Here is a 24,110-nt window from a genome sequence, read left to right as displayed (position 1 = left end):
AAATTTACCATTCACATCTAATCGCGTGTGATTAAGGCAACTCTCGTGAACAGAGAAACCGTTTAGGTTCCGAGGTATTCGTTACCTTCAGCCAAACCGAATCTATGTCCCAATTAACGTACAAATGGCATAATAATTAATCGTAAAATAATAAAACGACGAAGATCGAAAGCAGGGACCGCAAAATTTCGTTTTCGTCTTCGTCTTACCGAATAAGATTGTTGATTGGACGCAACGTGTTCGTCGGTAGCAGTGGAGTGGGCGAAAACTCAGAATTTCTCACCTATCTGAAAACGATCGAAAGAGGCTAATTACCGCTTGCTCGGCGATTATTCAGTCTCTTTAACCGTGAGAAGAACCGATCGGAGCAGGTACTTGGAAATAGACGCGCGTGTCTTTTTGGTCAAATGACGTCCGCGGTGTCTTCGCGGTCGTTGCATCCGCGACAGGCGCGGACAAAGAAGCTGTTCACCTTCGCGAAATCGATATCGGTAGCCTGCCGATTGATAAACGAGATGCTGGAACCACGCACCCTTGTCACGTACAGATCTCTGTTCGCGCCTTATCTTATCGCGGGGTAAATTAATTCAGTAAAATTTCTCTAGTCACGGCCTTCGAAAATCTAAAAGTCTGCAAGCAGAGATTTCCCCGAGACGTAAGTCTGGCGTGATCGAGTGACAGAGATCGATAAGAATCGTGTAAAATAAACGAGGCTAGCTGGCAGCCATTTCGAGTGGCGCGGCGACCGTGTCCTTGCGCGCATTCAAATCACCGGTATTAAGCAGCGGTACGCGACTATTGAGACGTGTATCGAAGACAGCCCGGTGAAAAATGTCAGCGACAATATATGCTTGGAGAAGGAAAAACGAAGATGGAGACAAAGATGGTCGAACAGAGTCAGATAAATCAGCGAAGAGAGAGCCGAGAGCTGTGAAACGTTCGATCGCAAAGTCTACCTGAACTTCACCACCGTATACTGGATTTCTTATCTGCCGACATATCGAGCCGCGGTAGAAACGTTTAATTATCGCATTCGTTTCTCGTTATCAAGGCAGTTAAAATAGGCCTCGATAATGCTCGACACTCCTGGACGGCCTGTTTTCCTTTTGTTCGAAGGCTACGCAACGAGTACCTAGTTTAATACGACAGATATACTTACTACCATCGTGTGCATTGTGCATTACCCTATACAAATATCCTACCAATTTTCTTATCTAGCAGGCTGATGCTACTTGAAGGTACGAGATGCCCGCGGTAAAAGCAAGAGAAAGAGCGACGACGGAACAAACGATCGTCCTATTTGTATCTGGAATTAGAGATCCTCCGGGGTGAGACCGGTACGCGTGCCCTCTTCCACGCAGACCGAGCATTACAAGAACGATGGAGAGGCGCATCATCAAGGGCCGTTCGAAGAATCACCGAGTAGGACCACGGGCCCTTTTACGGTCAGGGAACCTAGCCGCACCGTCTACGCTAACAATGTTTGTTATAGCAAACGTACGACGCGGAATGTACGCATTATATCATTACGCATTATTACCCATTACATACCTCGTTACACCGTATGTATCGTATATTATGCCGGCTACGTCGGTAGAAAAACTGAGGGATTTCTCTCTGGCCCGTTCGCCGCTGATGGGACTTGCGGGACCATTACCATGCAAGATGCGTGGCGAGGGTCCAGCCGCGTGTACCTGCGCGCGTAATACGTGGCGCGGGGATATCTAATTGTATAGTAAATAACCTTCGTAAATTACGCATATAATGCTTAATGCCGACGTCGGAAGGCGCATTGTGCGGCACCTATCGCGCCATGACATTCAGTCCCCACGACTCGCTTCGAGCGATCACCGCTGGCTTACACCACCACTCCGCTCTTTCTCTCTCTCTCTCTCTCTCTTTCTCTTTCTCTATTTCTCTCGGTATACTCTTTCTCTGACGTCAATAGAAATCTCGAGTCGTTGTACTATCGTTATTTCAAAACGTCCCCCATGGAACAGTCTGTGAAGAATCGCGGACAGTCTAGGTGGCACGCTGGCATTTACTAGCGCCATTTCAGAAGCATCTCAGGTATCGAGTGACATTAACACGTTCGCTATTGGTAGAATTTCGCACGGATTACACCCACGTGTCAAACGAAGTGTACGCGGTTTTCGAAGAATTCCGTCCGGTTAAACAGTATCCTATATACGCGATAGTCATACGGAGAAGTAGATTTTTAGAAGTAGATTATGAAATTCGATGGAAGTTGTACGGCGATAACAATGTGCGAAAAAAATTACACGAAATTTTTACGTAGATAAGCGACGATAATGTTTGGATAGAGATAATTAGATATTGTACTGATAATATCTTGCAAATACGTCGTTACGAAAGCTGCATAGAAGAAGCGGCGAAAAAGTTTCTAGAAATCAAAGAAACAGCGACAAACGACATGCTACGTTTGATAATGTCAAAAATAAACGCAATAATCTACTCGATATCTATATCTACGCTACCAAACCTTGACGAAAACATTGCAAATAATTCTAATCTAAAGCTCAATCTAAATAGTTAATCGCTCTTCTTAATACTTAATCTTCTCAAAAACTAACTGGAAAATAAAATTCTCGAAAATGCCGATATTTATTTTTGATAAAATTGTACTCCATTTGGAGATTGGCCGCAAAGTATTATTATTCGCGTGACTCGTTCGATCCTCGCTATCTCACATATGTCTCGAACCAAGCGGTAATTACAGGTGCAGTACACCTTCGAAGCGGCGAATACGATACGGCTCGGGTCTGCATCTGGTTCACAGGACCGCGAAAGCGGGTTACATTATACTCGGTAGTTCGGACGTAACCCGGAACACACACGGTTGCGCAACCCGTACGAAACCTTCCAGCGTAACATTGACTTTTTCAAGTGTAATTGCCGTTCGCGCGCTCCGATTACTAATCGACGCGGCCGGTGAACGTGACACACATTCGATTTTAACCTCGACGGCAGTCACTCGTGCGCACCGCGTTTACGGGCCATTGTCCGCTTCTGGACGCGAGAAAAAACCCGTGGAAAAATGGTGATCGTCTATTAAGCAGTCGTTTGGAACTGAAAAAGAGTTGCACTCCTGGAACGTATATTATTCGCGATCCTTCCTCGACCAAGATCGGACCTCGTTGCGTGAAATTACACGCGAACGTAGCTGTAGTGGTTTCGAAATTACAAAGGATATATGTTTATACGAGAATAGGAATATCGATATTACGTTAGCGTTTTGCGTACGTTACGTGACTGCGTTGGTAGCGAACACACTGTTCGTACGGTGCACCGCAAGCAAGGCAACGTTAGAGAATCCGGATTCGCAAAACCAGTTCGGCCCAAGCCGTGTATTAACAGTTAATAATAGCAAGGCGTAATTGCGATATTCTAATATTGGCAAGAATTGGGAAAAAAAAGGGATAAGGCTAACGCAAGTTCGGCTAGAACAGCTGGTGAGACTTTACAACGTGCTCGCTACGCTACAGCTACGACAATTTGTTACTACTTCGTCAGTGGAATTGGGCATTCATTACTCAGACTAGTCACGTCAATTGACAAACGCCATCGTTAACGTGTCGAGAAGAATTTAGTATGCTCGAGGGAATAAACATTTAAGAATTGAAGTATCTCGTAAAAATGGATATACAAAGGTACTCGTAATATCCAACACTTGGTATCAAAATCATTCGATTATCGTAGCACTAAGCAGAATATGTATAAATTTATTAAGTTGTTCGAAAAGTTGTTTGCGTTTCATAAGGCGATAATAGATAAACAACAATTTCTGATTTATGTTATTTCATTGAATCAGCTACGATCCATTTCGTTCCATTTCTATTATTATGTTCGTGAATAATTCAATAAACCAATATCAAACAAAAAAACATTGTGCCTCTATTATTTCCCTACAAAACGAAATAAACATTTCGGACAACCTAATAGAAGAACATTTGTTCGAAGCTACAAATATTCGAGATCTCTTGGAAATGTTGGAGTATTCTAAAGCCGAGATTACTTCGGTGAACCGAGGTACTCTCGATAACACGGACGTCCGAGAATACAGGTACTGCAGAATGCAGCTATTCGAGAGTATAAATTTCGACGCCGATCGACACGCTCCTCGTCCTTAGGGCGAACCACTAACGGTAAGGGATCAGGAAAAAAAGGGAAAAAAAGACGAGAGACGAAGAAGAGGGGAACGATGGCTCGCCAGTCTCGGTTTACGATCACCTTGCGGCAGAAATCCCTGCCCCTTTGACCGCCATTTTTTCAGACGATGCTAACAAATGGAACGCGTAGAACGTTTCGGAACACGTCAAGACAGAAGGAAACTTCGAGGTCCGTTTTTTGCTTTGAAATGTATACGAGCAGCGGTGAAGAAACAGATCACCGCGCGTCTCGTTCGTGAATGGTAAACATTGCTACGATCGTCGAAATGTTTTTCTATAGCGGAGTAATATAATTCGACGTAGTAAACAGAAGAACGCGTGTTTTCTTTGAACGCGTATTTCACAATGAATGTAATCGTGAAACGTAAATACGCGTTGGGGTGTTGATCGTAATAACAACGAAAATTAACGCGCGTTGCTTATTTACAAGCTACGTTACGAAAATTAGTTTCGATGCAAATGGAACGCCATTTGTCCGACCGCGAAATAAACATTAACCGTTTAATCGCCGCGACGTCGATTCGATTCTTTCAGCAAAATAATAATCCGCGATATCAATAACCGTGTAATTACGAATCTATCTACCGTACGACGACCTTTAACAGATCGAGTAATAAAAACACGATCGGTCTCCAGGACGTACAATCACTCAACCTCGGACAGAAATACGTACAGTTTTCTCGATCGAACACGGAAAGTTCCGTTACCCTATTAATCGCCAAAAGTTCCGAGAAACCCGATCGAGTAAGCTGGCCCTGCGGGACATAAGGTCCAGTGGACACGTCGCGTCGCTACGAAAACGATATCCTACTAAAACTTTCCACTCACCTGCTGCCACTGCCTCCGATCCAGAACGTGGTGAACGACGGTCGCCGTGAGGCACGTCCGCTTGCAAACTAATTTTTGTTTTCCCCACTGGTAACTCCACTGTGGCACTGTATTACCGTATATCTACTGTACGTATGTATATCTATATATACATGTATCTAACTCTTCGGCCGTACGTACGTAGATACCGGGCGTATATGTGTTGCTTTCCAACCACGTAAAGGGGATGCGTCCGCGCGATTCGAGGCGACAAGTACGAGGAAATCACGTGAAATCACCGTTTCGTATTTCGACGTGAGCCGAACGAAAATACGTGGAAAAAGAGATGGAGTAACCGGCAGGGAGAAAAGGAGAGTGACGACTGGCCCTGCTCTGACACAGATCACTGACCAATTCCGCTAGAGGACTGACGCGGTACTGACTCGACGTCGCATCTGGCGAGGAGCGCGACAACCGGCTTCCAGGCGTTCGGCCTGTTTCGACCGAGTTCGGCTTCGTTCGCCGCTCGAACCTGTGGCTGCGGACGTGTGCGCGTACCGAACGAACGCGCGTCCGTACGTTTCTGTGCGAACGTGTGCGTACAGGTACTGGGTATAGTACATCAAGGTAAGTAACGTGTACCAAGGTATAGGTACGCCCACGCAATTTAGACCCCTGACGATAATGAAGAACTCGGCTGTACCTTACGTGAGCGTGCATTATGGCCGCGTTCGCGCGTTGATACCGTCGAGTGGAGCGTTTCGACGCGCGTTTCGGTGGTGTGCACGCGCCTGCCGAAATTCGTTTCGTTTTGTTCGCCAGAAAGGAAACCGATAACCTCGACATTTTTGGCGGTAGATCGTACGACGGTTTCCTCGTTCGCGCCTGCTTCTGCGTAAACGGTAGGTTTAGATCGCTATTATCGATAGCATTTCCCGAACGGAGGTAAAGGGTCGTTCGAAGATGGTACTTGCGAGAATTTGCATCAACGTTCGAATAATCGCCTTAATCGTAGCATTATTGCATTAACCGTGCTTTTTGTGGCTGATCTCGCATCGCGTTAAGTGTATTACCTTGTAGAAATATTGCCGCGTATCGGTATCAAGCCTTCCTACGGAGAGAAACTGGTTTCACGTTTTGCACGCGCATTCGCTAATAAAATCGCGACAGCCACGAACGATACTCGTAATCGATGTCGTGGTCGCGGTTATTGCCGTTTGTCTCTTCATCCTACTCCAATTTTCGACAGGGATGAAAATACGCGGCGAATTGATCGATGCTCGAGCCAAACTCCCCTATCGAACGTTCGGCGAATTATGTCACGACAGTTATCGAAGGTACTCTGTTGGTGGAAAAATTACGATGTAAAATACAACGTGCTATGAAACACTTCTATAGCGATTAACGAGTTAGGACTATGACGCGTTAGCTGACGTTCCACTAGACCGCCAAGAAAGGAATCGTTGAAAATAGTCCGTTAATAGTGAAAAGTCTCGGTTCTTATTAAGTCTATCCGAGTAATGTGAAACGATCGCGATATTTATGCACAGGCATCGATGGAGCTTCAGAGGAAACAAGAAGAAACTTCCTGAGTGGCCGATGTCCATCCGGCACGGCGTTGATCCTGCGTGTTAATTCGTCGTGGAAGGCGTAACGAGCACGCGCAGGAGTACAAGTTACGCGAGTACGTTACCGCATCTTACGCGTAACATACTGCAAACAACCAGTCCGACCGTGAGGCTAAAAAAGAAGAAAAAAAGAGACGGCTGACGCTTTCGAGAAGCTTTAGACACGCATATACGAACGAGTGGACGAGAGACGCGCGAGCGCGTTGCTCGGGAGGTTTAATTATAAGTAATCTGGCGTCCTCGGTGAATTTAATGCGCATGGCCATGGATCGAAGAAGCGAGGATTTAAGACTGTGTTACACACCCGTTATGAAAAACCGACATTATGGCTGATGATACAGACTCTCGCCGTGCCACGTTCAGCTTCGGCCACGGTCGTTCCTACATACGCAGAGGAGTGGAAGAGCGCGATCGGTAGAAGGAAGAAAAAAACGAAAGAAAAAAAGAATAAGAGAAAAGATTCACACTCGGTACGGCAACACGCTAAACAGTACATTTGCAATCATGAGGGTTTGCGGATATGTAAATGTACGTGGGACATTGATCACGCACACAAGGTGCACCATACCGCGCGGGTGTTCACGTAAATCCTCGCTGTTTTTCCGCCAAGCGAATAACGAATGAACACCGGGGGATTCCGGCGAGTTCGACTCTCTCTCTCTCTCTCTCTCTCTTTCTCTCTTTCTCTCCTTCTCTCGCACGTACAATTAAAACAAGAAACACGGAGACAAGGTGGAAAAGCGTTGCGATGTAAGACACGTTTCGCGAATATATCAGGCTACGTAGCGAAATTCTCCGCAGTTCGTCGAAACCGGCTCCTTCAACGAGAAGCCTGTATTTTTTTCTTTTCCATTCGATACTTTAATTATCCCCTTCTTGCGTTCTAGCCTTCTCGCTTGCTCTTAACACCGTTTGAAGTATTCGTTTCGTATCGATCCACGTTTTCCTAGATTCCCCTTGCCGATCAACCGATCGAAGAATTTACAGCGCATAGGATATAGAGAAAGGGAAAGAAAATTGTCGGCCGATGTTCGAAATACTCTGACATCGTCCGCCACGTAATTACGTAATAACGAATCCATTAAGAAATACCTGTCGACTTATTAACGAGCACGATAACGAGCCCGCAGACTCGTGGAATTTAACCTCGAACTTCCGTCCGCGGTTCGCACGAATAGGCATGTCTCCGGCTATGAATCAGGCCGAACGTTTCCCTACGGTGAACCACGGCGATCCGCGGTCGTGAGATAATTATGGAAATGAATTTCGATCGTTAGGGAGGCGTGGATGCTGACTTCTCTGTGACACGACCTGGCCTCGGCCGAACAGACCGCCTACCATCATCATTTTCCCCACAATTTTCGTGCCTGCGTGTAAACACACCGAACGGTATATTACCAGCCACTCTATGCCTTCCAGCCACCTCTCCTCGGGCGAGAACCAGCGAACGACCTTTTCCATGACGATCTACACATCTCGCGGACTTTCCTATTTAATTAAAATTTTCAAACCGCGCAATTTGGGAAAATTTGAAAGACAATCATCTCGTTGAACGCTAGTTTAACCATCGACGATTAAAATATACAACTTGAATCGAACAGATCAAAATATCGACGATCGTTGAGCAACTGAGGTATCAGGTAGATGTTTTGTGCAAATGTTTAGATTCAGATCAACGTGAAATACAACGAGAGTCAATTTTTTATCGCTTGAGTGAGGGGAGACAGGCAACCTCGGATTCCTAACGATCGATTTTCACTCTGACCATTACTGCGTACTCTCTTCGTTTAATTACGTATAAGCGTCGTTAAGATACCGCGGTAGAATTAACACGCGATTGGTGGAAAGATCGAAAGAAGCTCGGGCTATCCCAATCGTACGTGCAAAGGACGTTAAGCAATATCGTCGGTTGTTTGGTAAAATCACGGTTCATGCAAATGCGGAGACACCTCCGAACCATTACGCAAACTACTCGACGCTTTCCGGACGCATTAGTGCGGATTGGAGTCGTTAAAAGCATCGTGAATAAATTACGCGTGCAATATCCTATCTTTCCGAGCCGGAGTAATTACAATCTCCTTCCACGAATCTTGCAAATATGTCTCGCGGATGAGATAGGCGAAGAAGAAGGTGCGCTCGTCAGCTGACGCTGAATATACTTCCGATTCGTGTAAAAATCGTACAAATGAATTGGAAGATGCTACATTCGTGTGAAAAATCTGCCTGTTTTTACGGTTAACTCGTGTATCGAATAAAGTACTATGGGGCCATAAGCTGGTATTTTCGCACGTTAATAAATCCTTCATTTTTTTAATCACCCGCTCTAACTGTAACAAAGCTTCCGACAGAGCAACGTATACTTCACCGACAATTTCACGATTTGTAAATCTTTTCTTCGAACATAGCCTACGGCATACCACGTACGTTCGAGCAACGGTCGAAAAAAGAATCTAACAGGTAAGAGAAATTGGAGGGAGACGTGGTGGGGCCACCGAGTCGGACCAAAGTCGCGCTAATCTCGAAGGAACCGTAATTTATCTAAAAGCTCGATGAAAAATAGTTTTGACCCTGCGGGCTTTTGCCATCTGCATAGAAAGTGGATGTGCCCTGGCGTTACGTGCGAGGGTGACAGAGAATGGTCCGTTGCCACGATGCACCGCTTTAAGTCGCTGTTAGGACCGTGGTCCATTGATTTTGATCCCGTTACGGTCGCTGTGTTTTTCAACCACCGTGGTATATACGTACAAGATACTTTTTAAGTAGGTGTGTGTCAGCTATTCTCTGGTTATACCCGATCTTTAGCGTCGTCATTACCGTAATCGCGGTTAATCGTATTTGTAATTTTCTTTCGTACTCACGTGATCCTCGACGCCTCCGCCTTCGATTTGTTCGCTGGCTGCTCGACGGATGGTTATTCATGCTGCCAATTAGAATGGTAATGGTCCGCTTCACCCTCCACCGGGCCACGAATAATTCGATTTCTCTCTAGTGGTGTGATATGCCGTGGCCTTGACATTGTCACCTATAAATCGAAGGAGATTAGAATAGAAAACGAACGACAGTTTCTGGGAAGAAGTCTTTTAACCAAACCAGAGTTCGCTACTTGGCGAGGATTTTCGTTATTCCAAATCTAAAGGAATTCTAACCCAATTCTTTGTAGATTCTCGAGTTCTACGAAATAAGCAACGATTTCAAAATTTTGGCTCGTTACGTAGGTATAGGTTTCTATCCATACGATACGAATTGCGTATCATCTAGAGGTTCTAGAAAACGACGTGGAAAAGAGATCGTCGAACGAGGACTAAATTCGCGATGGTTCGATAAAATCTTCGGTTTCGCGTTATCACCTGCCACAGAAACTTGGCACCGCTCGCTTCAATGGCTTCCTAACACTGTACAACGCCACGAGGAGAAACCTGTTTGTCATGTAGCTCGTTCTCTGGATATATTAACAGCGTTCTGTTGCTCGAGAGCCACGGCTTAAAGGAAATCGTGTTTCTCGTCGGACGCTCTCCGATATTACGCGTCTCACAATAAAACTTCCTGTTCCTATGAGTGACCCGTGATCCTTGACCCTTCCGAATTTACCAACGATTACGACCTCCGACTCTTCACTCCCGTGTGAATTAATTACACAGACTTTCTCCGATTTCGAGCGTTGCTCGTTATTTTCGACGAATCGAGAACGCTTCGATAACCCCGTCATTGTCCATAATTGGACAGCGCAAGGACTCTCTTGTTCGAGTTTCGTCTTCCGTTCGAAGGAAATGTTTACCCAAGCGGCGTTTATTCAAGAACGGCTCATACAAATACCTTTCACTTCACGATCTCGTACAAACAATTTCAGACGACTTGTCGATGCCGTCCATCGCGCCATCGCGTCTGATTTTTTCGCTCTAAACGCGATCCACCTATTTAATTGCTAGAAACATCGAACTATCGTTGCGCAAACTTCCTTACTGCAACCGTAAGAAACACCTAGATCCCCACCTTGACAGAGATAAAGAATTTGGTTGTTTCGATGATCGATTGCCCTGATCTTTCGATATCGCTGTGTTCACCTTATTGATTGCATTTTCGTGGACTCTCTTCGCGTCGATTATACGATAACAAATGATACTTGCCACAAAGGTCTGTTCTCGACTGCTACTTCGATCTAATCGCAGGTTTTGTGCAAAATCTGATCGAATCTTCGATACTCGGATAGCTTCTGCAACCAAGTGGGAATTCCGACCGAATGATAAATTTCGCCGAGCAGAGACTGAAAAATCGGGCGAGAACTCGCTTAGCTTCATGCGACGACGACACCGTTGTTTAATTATCCGTAGCGCGATAGGAAGGAAAAATAAAACGATGCTCGAAAGCCATACTTCTGACCAGATTCGAACGAACGCGCGACCCGTGACGCGATGTCGTTTGTCACATCCTATATCTACATCCCCGATTTTTTTTTTTCTTAATTTTTCAAACGTCATCGGGAAGCCCGTTACCATCTGACACACTCGCTGCTGGTTCCCTACCAGCAGTTCCAGTCTCGCATAATTTTCATCGCGGGAGATGTATGTATGTTGGTTGGGAATGTTCGCCGGGTCAAAGTACGGGTCACCGTTCGTGTCAGGAGGAAAAGACCGAGGCAAGCGACGCGTTAACGAATGTATCTGATTGTACGATTTCAACCCTGGTAACCACCGTACAAGTCCCAGATGAATTGTTGGATCGTAAAAGTATATCTGATTCCGTAGGAGGTCCCGCTATTAACGTCCCGATTTTAATAGTATTTCAACTCTACGAGTTTCCTCGTTTACTGTTTCTTCGTTTTGATAGTTTAGCGGTTTTTCCTGTTATTCAACGTATCTTCGCCGTGTAATTCAACGCCGTGTTATAAATGAAAACGTCGGTTTACTGGCCTTTCAAAGAGCAAACTACCTCGAAATTTCGTGCCAGATCGACCAATTTAGATTGCTTGGACGAACGATTCACCGGAAAAACGATTCATTGGCGACACGTGGAAACGAGGAGCGCCGATATCGAGCGTTCAACAGGTGGTTGCGCCACTAAGCGAAATTACTACGTCGATTCGCGGTTTCGCGCGCGGTCATACGCTGAAATGATAAATGACGATCTCCGGTGGTTCTGCGGACGCGTACCACGGACGACTCTATCCGAAGCTGTCACTAACGAGCTGTCGCACGCTGAATTCCGCACGGTGGCCGTGACGCACGCGATCGCGTCGATCTGTATCGGATATTTATTTATGCGAATCTGCTGGCAAATTTTAAACGAACGCACACCGCGTGCCGTTCCGTCGGCATCGATCGCACGTCTCCAAGAATATTTTCTGCCTTTTCCTTTTCCCCCGTTTCTTTCCTTTCGTTCCTTTCTTCTTTCTCTTGCCAGGAATTTATTTAACGATGACACGCGTCTCATCGTCAACCTCTAATCTCGTGGAATCGCCATCGTAAGAGCGAGTTTACCATCGTTTTATTAGTATATTTATTACTGCGAGTCGTTAAGAATCTTGATACGAGAGCGATCTACGAGAGATAACGTCCTTGAACGAGGTATCATCCTTGGAGATGCGATTTCGCCGGTTTTTTTTTAAGTTAATTTAATGTATCGATTCGAAGCAGACCTATCGAAGCTAATAACCGATCGACGGTATCGAGTTGCGTAAAAATCTGTATATTCATGCAAATATTAACAAAGAGTTGCCATCTGGCAGAAATAGCTACGAGAAAAATGTGCGACGTACGCTGGGTTAAAAGATGAAAAGGAAGGTGAAGGAACGCTTCGACAACCACGATGTCCCTCGTATTACGCTGCAAAGAAACGAGTAGCCACGCTGTTGCAACCGAACGTACAACATTTCCTAGAAGATTAGTTCTTGTGACATAGCGAGAGTTTAGCGAGAGTAATCTAGATTCTAACCGGCCGAGTGATTTACTAATCTCTTCCATCGCTGACGGCGAAATGTCTATGCTCCCCGGAAGTTTAATATAAACATTAGGTCGGTCGTTTTGCGCTATTTGTACGCCCGGGGGGATGTAACCGGCAATCTCATCGACATCCTACACTTAATTAAAGAAAAAGAGCGTTTCGTGCGTTGCCGCGAAGCCACACGAACGTTCTCAGCTACGATTCGATATCGTAAATACCGGCAGCGGGATCGCCGGTTTCTTTTTCTTCCGCTTCTTTCCTTCTTCTTTTCGTTTCGCTGCGTAAATGATAATGCCGCGACGCTGCAATCGCCATGAATTATACACCGTTTGCATCTCTTTTACTCGCCAGCCACGGAAAGGTAAGCGACGAGTCGAACCGAGCATTTTCGTTACCCCCTACTTTCGTAATACGAAACGACGCTGCACGATCAACGATAAACCTATTTCAATCGAAGGAAGGCCAGCGATAATCAAGCGCATTCCGGTAGGACCTCGACGCGAAGAAATCATTGATACGAACCGACCATCGTCATCCACCGAAGGAAACGCACCATCTTTCGAGCTTTCGATCCAACGATTTACGATTGCGAGGAAAATACACGTCCGATTATCCCTTAGAGGCTTTAAATCCACAGGCTCGTGGTTCCCGGTTTCCAGTCCAGCCACTGCGAACACCGTAATTCTAAAAGTCTAACTTCCTATACTTAATTACGGGTACTGAGGTTTTAATCGACCACCGTCCCAGCGCAATCAAGCCGCGCACAAGTCAATACGTTGCGCAGAGTTTAAAAACCAATCCTACGAATCATTCCTTACGCAATAAGCCCGCGCAACACGCAAACGAGCTCAAGGCAAGAAACGTTCCCCTATGTATACGCACGGCGGTAACCGCTTTAAAAACCTCCTTCCGAGTGTTAATTTCGCAGACGGCGCATAATCTGCCGCGTAACCGCGCGTAACTACGCGATGTTCGCGCGGAACGCTGAGACCGCGAGATGCGCGTCCGGGCTGTTCCGATATCTGGCGAGCGCGTACGAATCGCTTAGAGGAGAAAAAATCACGCGGTTAGGTCATCGACGTCCCATCGATCTCTGCTCGCAGCATCCCTCCTCGCCGTGTAGACATCATATTGTTGCTGTTCCTGGTTCGCCTGTAATTACTAATTACAGAGGCCGACAGAAGTCACGGCTCCGGAAGCGTGCAGCTCGCCGCGACTCTCCTCGCCCTTTCTCTCCCCCTCCCCCTCGCCACTGTTTCGCCGCCTCGTTGCAGCCAACATTTAATATCCTCGGCAGAATTGTCTAATACAGCCGACTCATTGATTGGCAGACGGTGGAAGCTAGTTACCCAGCCGTACGTTCCAACCTTAGGGACGAAGCTGCGACGAAGATTAAATTTCCTGTATGATACTGCCGGATTCGCGAGTTCCGTGTACGAGAAAAAACCACCGATGAATATGCAGAAGGAAGCTGCATCTTGATTTCGCGGCATTTCAACATCGGCTTCCTGAGCTTCCTGGTGAAAAAGCAGGTACAACTAGAGACTTTCTACTCTTTCGCGAGATTTACCTACACGGATGGATATTATCGTGGAAAAATTCAAAGGCGAATAGCATTGTACACTAAACGAATTGTATACAAATTGGAAAATTGGAGAAAATCGTGAGTAATAAGAATAGTACGTGAGGCTTGGCAGTGCGTAGCAGGAAAGCGGTACGAATGGAAGAAGAAAGAAAAAATCCAAGGGATCGTTCCAGCGAATCTATTGATCGTTTCTGCCGAATTCCGAGTAAAATCGTCGCGTTGTTTTTTCCATCTCTCCCTCGCCTCCTTTTGCCACTGGCAAACGGAGTAGCTTCTACATTTTATCGATACAGAGCTTCGAACACACCTCGGCGCGAGAAGATCGATCGTTGAATAGCCGAGCTAAATGACCGAACGAATAGCGAAGCAGCGAGAACCGCGAAGAAGATAATTCAATGAGAAACGCAGATTTTTCTCGATCCACGCGGATGCTGCGCGTCGATCGGACCAGACGGAAGCAGCGGATCTCGTAGCTAACTCTTTCTTAACTTTTTACTTAATTCACGTGGACTTGCGCAACGCGCCATAGAATTCTACTAACAGTCCGAGCTTTCGAGACGCAGCTTTCGAGAAATTTATGTAATATCGATGTTAGAGTAGACAGAATAGCTTTGCTCTCGGTTTTATTCGTGGAAATCGTTTCAGAGACTACTTTCGCCGTCGATGGTTCGACAACGCGTATGGGAAGAACGCAGTTACAATCGAACGTGTTCTTATCGCGAAGGAATATCGCGAGCTTCGGCGTAAACTAGAATCTCGCTGATTTGTATTATATTATTTTCAACCGCTTTCTTCGCTAGCTTTCCCGCTGTCTTTTGTCCTCCAAGTAATTTTAATTATCGATCAAAAGGATTACCAAACTAAAGATAACACGGACGACTGATAACACGGTCTCCGATAGCGAAGGATATTTCTCGTCGAACGTAGCATCGATTCGGCAACTTAAGTCCTCTGTCTTCGATTAAAACCTTCTATATCTAACACGTTCGAGGTTCCAAACGAATATTCAGTTTCCGGACGATGAAAAAATAACAGGGGTACGGCCCTATAAACGAAGGAGGACGGAATAGCCGAAGCGTTATCGACGTTTTGCAGGGACGTGCACCGTGCAGCGTGACCGTGAAGCTAATGGTTTCTGTCATTACACGAACTACTAATTATCGAGGAGATTGATGGAACGCGCTGACTATTAAGTGGCGGGAAATGATACGCGGCGAGCCGGACCCTGCTAACGTACAAATTAGAAACGGATGAAATAGGGATCGTTAAACTTAGAATCGATAACTTAGACGCAGTACCGTTCTACGATACGCGGTTTCGTTTGCGAATACGAACGCGGCCTTTATTTAATTAAGTTGGCTTACGTGAGGCCGATTCGCGGCAACGAAACTCGCATTGCCATCCACCACGCAACACGCACGCGAGAACTCTTCCGTCGTCGCAATTAAACCTCCAACCGAGATCTAATCGTGCAAACTACGCGCACGCTTCCTATCGTCCGCGATAAACGAGCTCTACGGGGCTATTTATCGATTTTCTCGACGTTAGATGGATTTTCCCTCGAAGGGAATCGGAAAACGATTCGCTTCGGCATTCTTAAGCATCCTTGAAACGATAAGTCGATAGTACCGTTGTTTAAATTCAACTTGCCCGCCACTTCGCGTACGTACGAGCCAGGTTACTTAACGTACGACAACTGCAAGTTGCGAACTTTACAAATTTTTTTTCTTTTTTTTTTTGTATCCAGATACCACGCTACCAGTTTGACCATTCTCGAAAGTGCACGATATCTCTAGACAAGCTGTACAAGGATACTTTTACCATAAGCAAAGTGTAGCCACGTTCGAGTACGTGCCAGTGTTAATCTGATGGTCTCTTAAGGCGAAACTGCCGACTAAGGATACCACGCTCGTTATTGGAATTCGATTCTGCTAAAAATTTCTTCGAAGTGGCTGGTACGTCGGCATTTCTAGGAAGAAAGATGCAACAGCCACGGTCGCGTTCGAAAGCCAGGTCAATGCCAAACTATCGGCCGAAATATTTGACGAGAGTCGTAGCCATCGAGAATATTTACATAGCCTGCAGGCATATGCTCATCATCGTCGTTACGAAGTTTAGAAAACACTTGGACGATACGTACGAATGTTACGATACAACGATGAAAAAAACTTGTTGGACGTAGGAAAAAGTTTATTATATAATATTTGCCTGCGTAATATTAACGACGAGCAAACTACTAATCGAAAGACACTCGAGGCTTCTTTCGATCGAACGATCGAGGTCGATGAATTCTAATAAGACAAACGAAAGATCATCTTTCTCCGGCGATGCACGTCCCTGAAACAGCGAACTGATTCGATTCCTTGCCCCGTTACCAACGATTTCGTGTCTTACAAGAAAGTAACCACGAACCATTCGTTCGTAGAAAACAGGATTAACGCGGTTGTCGCGCAAGAAAAAGAAAAAGGGCAAAAATAAGAAAAGAAAGACGGCGAGGTTTTTTCATCGAACACGTTTCAAACGACCATCGACTAATTTCAAGGTTCGATAATTTGCCAACGCATGGCTCGGCTATGCCTTTCGAAAAGCCGTGTGCTTCGTCGGATAGATTGATCATCGTTCGATTGAATAGCAATGGTAAATAACGAGCGTACGTCGAAACACGGCATCGTGTAATACGTCTGTTATATTCGTTAAGCGCGGAAGTTTCTAAGATTCTTCCGCTTAATAACACATTCTACGACCGTCTGGATGCGGGCCACGGTTCAAGGATAATCAATTTGTTAGCCGTACCATGAATATCCGTCACGTTCTATCTTCGATTAAGCACCTTCCAATCCTCCTCCATGTTACGTAAAAGTTGGAGAAAAAAGTCGAATCGTTGAGCGTGATATCTTTTTTTAGACGCTGTTCTTTCTACATTTTCAGCTTGTACGAAGAAATTATCCGCGGTTAGAATCGAAATGTCGTTGAAAACTCGCAACGACGACTCATCGTTGGTCTATGAACCTCGTGGATCAACGAAAGAAAAAAAAGAAAAAACAGTATACAAAAGGGGATAAAAAACCGCTAACGGCCCTTTGTTGCCGGACGAATGATCAACGCGATTTGCATTTGGCCGAGACAGAACTAATGAAAACGCTTCGGAGAATGTAGTCGCGCCTCGACTCCCTGTCGAGGAGAAAGCAACATGACGAGTTACGCGGAGGATAGTCGTTCAGGAAAATTGAAACGAACGTGGCTAGATGCTTGGAGCGGAGAATGTAAGATTGCCAATTACACGCGGTCACACGTGTGTCGTAGAATGCAGGTTTTCGGTGTTGAGAAACCGGTACGGTAGAAATATTCGTAGGGTTCGTTTGTCCGCACTCCGTTTACGCGAACCAATTAGCCTATTAATAGGATCGTTCGTTGGCCGGAAAATTGTACGATCGCGGCATGTTAATAAAGATAAATAGATTTCAGTTAGCTCGATTTCAACCATTACGAGTATAAGTATGATACGATCTACTTGTAAGAAGGATGAAACGATGCGTTGAAAAATATTACGTCTTCTTTGTTGGATGCAAGTATTGGATAGTAAACGGTAAGGATAGCTAGTAAACTTTTGTTATAAAAAGCTTATCAGAAATGTCCTGTCCTCCCACGTGTTCGAATACGCAAGCTTCTATGGCAGATGCGAACAGAATTATGCCAGTTGTTTCGTTTGAAATTCGAATTTCGATCTGAAGCTCGCGAACGTTCGCAATACCTACATTTGAATTTGAAATTTTAATCTGAAATTCGAGTTTCAAGTTGAATTTGAATTTAAGATACGACCGGTTTTCATGGTCTTTGAGAATCGACTCCGGATATAGGATTCTAAGTAATAAATCTAAAGCGAAACCGTAATACGAGTCGTAGCAATCGAAACAGCTATTATTTTGTATTGTATAAGCATCGTTAAACGAGCTGCGGCAATTTGTATGAAATGCAACAATGAAATAGAAACGAGAATGGAAAATTAGTTGGATCGCGGTTTGCCGTTCACCGCGCTGATCATAGAATGGTAACTAAGGTGTAGCCGTAGCCGATCAACGAAAGCGTGACAATATGCGCAGGGTTTAAGCAATGACATTGTGATTGTTTCGATCGATTCCCACAATGGCGGTGACGTGTGACGCGACAGTAGTAGCTCGCGATTCCGATTTCCACTTACGAAACGACTACTTTTTCCGATCGTACTGTTAAGAAAGTAACAGAAAACGTAATGTTTGGTATCTGTGTTATTCAAGCATGCCCTTGTATCCAACGATAAGTAAGACGATCGTTCGCTTTGACCTAACAAAATATAAAGTTCGTGAGATTTTATTCAAGATCATTAAGGTGATTGATTTCAAGGTTATGGTTGATTTTTTTATAGAATCGTATAAATTATTATTATGCCACAGAGCTTGAGGAATGTTGTATCGTTGGGTGGGGTGGGGGGAAAGGAATGATCGAAGAAATAGATTACTTCAGATTCGATAAATATGCATTCGTTAAACGAAAATGTTAATAAAATTGCAAATGTTCTTCTCGTTCGCCAAAAATTTGTCATTCGTTTTAAGGTTTTAATACGTAGTATCGATTTCGTTCATTTCCTTTTTAACCGGCGTGATGCTGACATCTGACGACAAAGAGTCTAAACAGCACCGAGTAAACCGAATTTGGCGCGTAAAATATTTACAAAAAAGAAACCAACAAATGTAAATGATATTTGTAATGTAATAAATTGTAAAAATTTAGAAAATTTGTGTTACGGAATGCCATGATTAATCTGCGGTTTTTGTCGAAATTCTATATCGAAATGGAATAAAAGCTTGTTTCACCTACTTAATGTTATAACGTGTACTTTACTCTCGATATTCTGTATATTTTGACATATTGAATACATTCTATACCTTGTTGCACATCCGCAGTGCAGCAGTAACATTTACAGCTTACAAAGTATCAATCCGTTTCAATTCTGTACGAATAAACAAAAAAATTCACTCACCGCAATTGCGTTGTAAACACAGGAATGTGGTATAGAACGACATGTCTCTTTGCGCGTCAACTCGAACAAATTGAATTATCCACGACCTACGCACAACCGCAAAAAAAACGAAACCAATCTTCACGGCTGACCACTGTGATCTGCAACAAGTTGCAATTTGTAACGGTTCCGATTTCTATCTTTAGTTCGATCGATCGATTGATCGTCGCGTCCGAGCTATCAACTGAATTTAATTTCATGTACCAAAAATTATATTGTATTGATAGAAATTATGAAATATATTGAATATATTTGACTAGTTGTAGTTTGAAAAGAAATGTATCTAAAATATTCAAAATATTTGAATACTACATAGTAATTTTATAGTTACAGCAACGAATATAATGTTATACAGCTGTAATTACACCAAATATAGATTTTCAAAGCATTATACACACTAATTATAATAAATACATATTCAAGTAATTAAGGTGACATAGTTGAAATTGATTAAAATAAAGAAATACGTCGTACTACTTACATATAAAAACCAAAATTCAAGTCCGTAGGACCAAGTAGGACGTAGATCGTTCAAATGACATATTATTTCCCAATGTTGGTACAACTGGAAATTCAACGATAGAAAATGACGTTGGTCACCCTTCCGGATTCGATCGCTCTTTCAGTATAACAAGATGGCTGATCAGGTACGTGTGCGATATTAATAATAACAATATGTATCTTTTTTACATTCACCTTCGTTATTTATTAACCATAATTGTTACACAATCAATTTTATCGTCGTAGTTAATAATCGGAGTAAAAAGTTGACTTCTTAAAAATATTACAAAAGAGTTGATAGCATAACCGCTGCACGTGGTTAGATCATTCGAATGCACCGAGTATTCAGGATACTTTGTCATATGCATACGTGTGTAATAATGAATTGTATTTTTGCTTTTAGAGTGAACGTGCGTTTCAGAAGCAACCCACGATCTTTCTTAACCGTAAGAAAGGTCTGGGCCCAAAAAGGAGGAAGCCAATGCGGTATAGCCGCAATGTAGGTCTTGGCTTCAAAACACCACGTGAAGTAACTATCCAATTTAACCGAAAAAATAATAGAAACTAATAATATTTAACGAATGCGTTATAATTTTTTTTTTAATATCATTTTTCAGGCTCTGGAAGGAACTTACATTGACAAAAAATGTCCATTTACTGGTAACATTTCTATTAGAGGACGCATTCTCACTGGTGTAGTACAAAAGATGAAAATGCAAAGGACTATTGTCATACGTAGGGATTACCTTCATTATATCCGAAAATATAACCGCTTTGAAAAACGTCATCGTAACATGAGTGTTCATCTGAGCCCTTGTTTCAGGTTAGTTTCTAATATATCTCTTCATTATTTTAAAGAAGTTGTAAAAAACATGTGATGATATAGACGACGGTCTTCTGAATTATAAATTGAAGCAGCTTATTCGTCTTCTGAAGAAAAAATAGTTGTTGTATTTATCATATATAAAAATCTCTTTTATATATATATATTGTCATTGTTTATTACAGAGATGTTGAAATTGGTGATGTCGTAACGATTGGAGAATGCAGACCTCTCAGTAAGACAGTCAGATTTAATGTTCTGAAGGTCTCTAAAGGAACAGGATCTAAGAAAAGTTTCAAGAAATTCTAAGATTATAAAATTCATAAGCTATGGTTAGTGATGGTGTTAAAAAATTTTTTATATGTTAATGGCAAAAAGAAATCAAAAATGTAGAGTGATGAAACTAACGACGGTCTTCTGAATTTATTAAATTGAACGACATTACATCGTTTTCTGAAGATCTTTAAAATACAACTTTGACATACTTTTAAAACAAAGCCCGATATTTTACACTTATTTTATACCTTACAGGGGAGGTTGACATTGACAGGAACAGAAGAGGGAAGAGAAATTACCATCTTCATTTGTATCTTATAATGTTACAAATTAATAAATAAAAACATTTCTATACAAGACTTCTTAATTTACGCAAAATATTATTTTAGTGTTATAAATTTGCAATTAACACGTTTGAAACGTTATAAAGTAAGACGTAAATACGTGTTAAAAAATATATTTTTATAAATTTCAACGAGAAAGACATTTTATCAAAACAATTTTTACATAATTTCAAAGCTGCTTAATAACATGCTTATTGTCGCAAGAGAACAGAATTCTTTACATTATATACTTAATTATAATTATCAATATACAATATACGAATGCATCACAATTGTCTCATAATATCAACATCTTTTTTTTTAACAGCATTGATACAATGTCAAATGTTTTCATATTACATGAATCGTCAAAACATTAACAGAACTTAAAAAGGATACATATGTATCCATTAACACTTTTGTACAAGATCATTACAAATAACTTTGGCGATTCGTATTTTTATACGCACGTTTAATACAATATCGGAAAGAATTCACGATTATTACCACAATATTGTATTAAACAGATAATCACAAAGGCACTATATATTGTGCTATTTAATATTATTTCTTGATTTTTCTTATTTGTATATCATATAATTAAAAAATCTCATTTATACACTTTAAATATCATAAAATAATATCTTCTTACTACTTTCTTGTGAAATATTTTTGCTAGCCATGTAATGACACGCTTTACTTCTTAATGCAATCTCACTTATGTAAAATAACATAGTCACCTATGATCGATTGTTATTGTAAGTTATAACTACAATTATTGCTGTAAATGTTGCTAGTACAATAAATTATACTTATAATAACAGCCACTTGTCTGTTAGAAATCTAACTAATGATTAGTAACTGAATGAGTTTTGGATGAAAATTCAGCTATATAAAGTATGTATATAATAGGTCCTGCAAAACCTAACAATAAAGAAAAACCAAGAAGTTGTGTCCAAGATAATCCACAATCATCACCAGAACATTTAAATGTTTCTGTTAAATGAGAGTTTTTTGTGTTACTCTCTGCTGAGGTAAGTAATTGGTCACATTCTGAATTGCTAATTTCTAAAGAGTTACCACTATTGAATGATGACAGAGGTTCACAAACTGAATTTAATATAATTGTATTAATTTCTGCCTTTGGCAATTCGATTACAACAGGATTTTTTATCACATTTAATAATGGACCTTTTGTTACTGTATTTTCCATCTCTTCACCAGAACTGGACATACTTACTTTGCTTCTATCTGCCTGGCCACTCTGATGTTGTTCTAAAGTCTCGGTCAATAAAGAAAATGGTTGTATAGGTACTTTTATAAACCGTCTTGCATGTATTTCATTCTCTTTGTGAATCTTGTTGATTCTCTTCAATTCAGAGATCTAAAAATAGAACTTCCCATTTGAGTTCATTGCAATTTATTCTTGATTTTGATCTTTTTTTGTGTCTTTACCGTGCATCTATACCGTAATGCCAATGCTTGTAATGTGTCTTCTGATTTAAGTGGAACATTTATAACTTCCACTTTACGTGGTAATGATGTAGGTTTGTTACGTTGTTGTAAAGGAATATTTTCTTCGTCTCCACTATTTTCATCATCCGAATACAAAAAAACATAATGTGGGGAACCATCCCTTTGATTTCCACGTTGATAAACCATTTGTCTGAAAGAAATTGCTTTGCCATATACACAAATGTGAATACATAAAGACAAAATGTAACAGAAAAGAATTTCCGAGGGAAACATTATTTGAATCATCTTCCAATATATAATATATCATATGTGGTCTGTCAAACGATAATCTACGATTACCAAAATTATTTATTACCTCACAGCCTCACGCTTCTTTCTTTTTCTCAAATTTTCTTTATTATTTTTTATTGCTCGTTATACGTATCATTCAAATCTGAACGACATTTCAAAACAGGATTGCTATTTAAATCTTGTGTCGATCGTACGTGAGATGTAACTCCTTGCACAAGTCATGCATATGTCTATACATTATATGTACACGCACATACCATAAAGAGAGGTTAGGGTTTCTGTTATGAATTCTGTAGTAACATACAGCAAATTCACATGAAATTACTCCGTGTTATGTGGCTTACAGGATGATTAAATACCTAGAAGAAGGCGAAACTTTAAAAGACAAATCCAAATGTGCTAACATACGTGCAAATTTAAAAATGTGTTTGTTGGAAACGGATTGTTGTAAAATAGTGAGTTATCAAACTGTGCACTTACGACTATATTAACCTTCATTTATGGTACAAAATAAAATGCAAATTTATGTATAATATGTTTATTTTATTATATTATAGCAAAGACGAACTCCCAAAGACTGTCTTGTAAGCAGAGATCCGTCTGTCCCTGAAGAATGTTACTTATTGCGACAAACATTTTTCGATTGCAAACATTCAATTGTAAGTATACCTTTTCACACTCGACGGAAATTATTTTTTTCATTAAACAAGATTACGCGTGTTATATACCATGTACTTTCTATTTATATATAGCTGCGTATGTTAATTTAATAAAATACATCCAACATGATGTATCCCAATGTTGCTTCAACTAGTTGTACCTTATAAGAAATACATATTAGAGTATGATACAAAGAAAAAATAGACTTTTATAAAATGAGCATATGTTCTCTATGTTCTTTTTTCAGAAAGATTTAAAATGTACCCACAAAGGGTTAAATAAATAGAATAAACAAATAACTAGTTAACTTGTTTCTTTTTTTCCAGATTGATGGCAGACGAAGGTTCAGAGGACCTAAAGGCGTCTAATACTTAGTTATACAAATTTAAAACAAAGAAAAGAAACGAACGCTATGTTATACAGTCTGTAAGATGTAATATTAGAAGTGATTTATTAGTATTCCGTTATTATTCGTTGTACACGATATAGTAAATCCTATCATAATCGCAAAGTATCAATGTATCGTACAATCTCACCTTTGTCCGACGAAACTGTCA

The 24,110-nt window shown here is 41.9% G+C and overlaps 4 protein-coding genes across 6 annotated transcripts in view; 2 read left to right on the top strand and 2 right to left on the bottom strand.

The window, feature by feature from the left end:
- sano (CABIT domain-containing protein serrano) overlaps nucleotides 1-5,437 on the bottom strand; it is a 138,716-nt gene extending 133,279 nt beyond the window's left edge. For all 3 annotated transcript variants that reach the window (XM_076624223.1, XM_033335904.2, XM_076624224.1), the window contains exon 1: nucleotides 5,019-5,437. The gene's annotated coding sequence lies outside the window, so the exon portion shown is untranslated. The remainder of the gene's footprint in view (nucleotides 1-5,018) is intronic.
- A 14,268-nt stretch (nucleotides 5,438-19,705) lies between these two features.
- RpS11 (ribosomal protein S11) lies at nucleotides 19,706-21,162 on the top strand. The gene is made up of 5 exons (XM_033328788.2): nucleotides 19,706-19,850; nucleotides 20,108-20,233; nucleotides 20,322-20,527; nucleotides 20,713-20,859; nucleotides 21,059-21,162. Exons 1-4 carry the CDS (start codon nucleotides 19,839-19,841, stop codon nucleotides 20,834-20,836), a joined length of 468 nt encoding a protein of 155 aa, XP_033184679.1. The 5' UTR covers nucleotides 19,706-19,838; the 3' UTR covers nucleotides 20,837-20,859; nucleotides 21,059-21,162.
- An 82-nt stretch (nucleotides 21,163-21,244) lies between these two features.
- LOC117154086 (lysM and putative peptidoglycan-binding domain-containing protein 3) lies at nucleotides 21,245-23,099 on the bottom strand. The gene is made up of 3 exons (XM_033328765.2): nucleotides 22,958-23,099; nucleotides 22,582-22,792; nucleotides 21,245-22,510 (listed from the first exon to the last, which is right to left on the bottom strand). Exons 2-3 carry the CDS (start codon nucleotides 22,786-22,788, stop codon nucleotides 21,974-21,976), a joined length of 744 nt encoding a protein of 247 aa, XP_033184656.1. The 5' UTR covers nucleotides 22,789-22,792; nucleotides 22,958-23,099; the 3' UTR covers nucleotides 21,245-21,973.
- A 113-nt stretch (nucleotides 23,100-23,212) lies between these two features.
- Nucleotides 23,213-24,067, top strand: LOC117154110 (cytochrome c oxidase assembly factor 5). The gene is made up of 3 exons (XM_033328801.2): nucleotides 23,213-23,348; nucleotides 23,451-23,552; nucleotides 23,880-24,067. Exons 1-3 carry the CDS (start codon nucleotides 23,241-23,243, stop codon nucleotides 23,919-23,921), a joined length of 252 nt encoding a protein of 83 aa, XP_033184692.1. The 5' UTR covers nucleotides 23,213-23,240; the 3' UTR covers nucleotides 23,922-24,067.
- The last annotated feature ends 43 nt before the right edge of the window (nucleotides 24,068-24,110 follow it).

This window comes from Bombus vancouverensis, chromosome 14 (genome assembly GCF_051014615.1).
Source record: "Bombus vancouverensis nearcticus chromosome 14, iyBomVanc1_principal, whole genome shotgun sequence".
NCBI lineage: Eukaryota > Metazoa > Arthropoda > Insecta > Hymenoptera > Apidae > Bombus > Bombus vancouverensis.
This window is presented reverse-complemented; position numbering and strand designations above follow the sequence as displayed.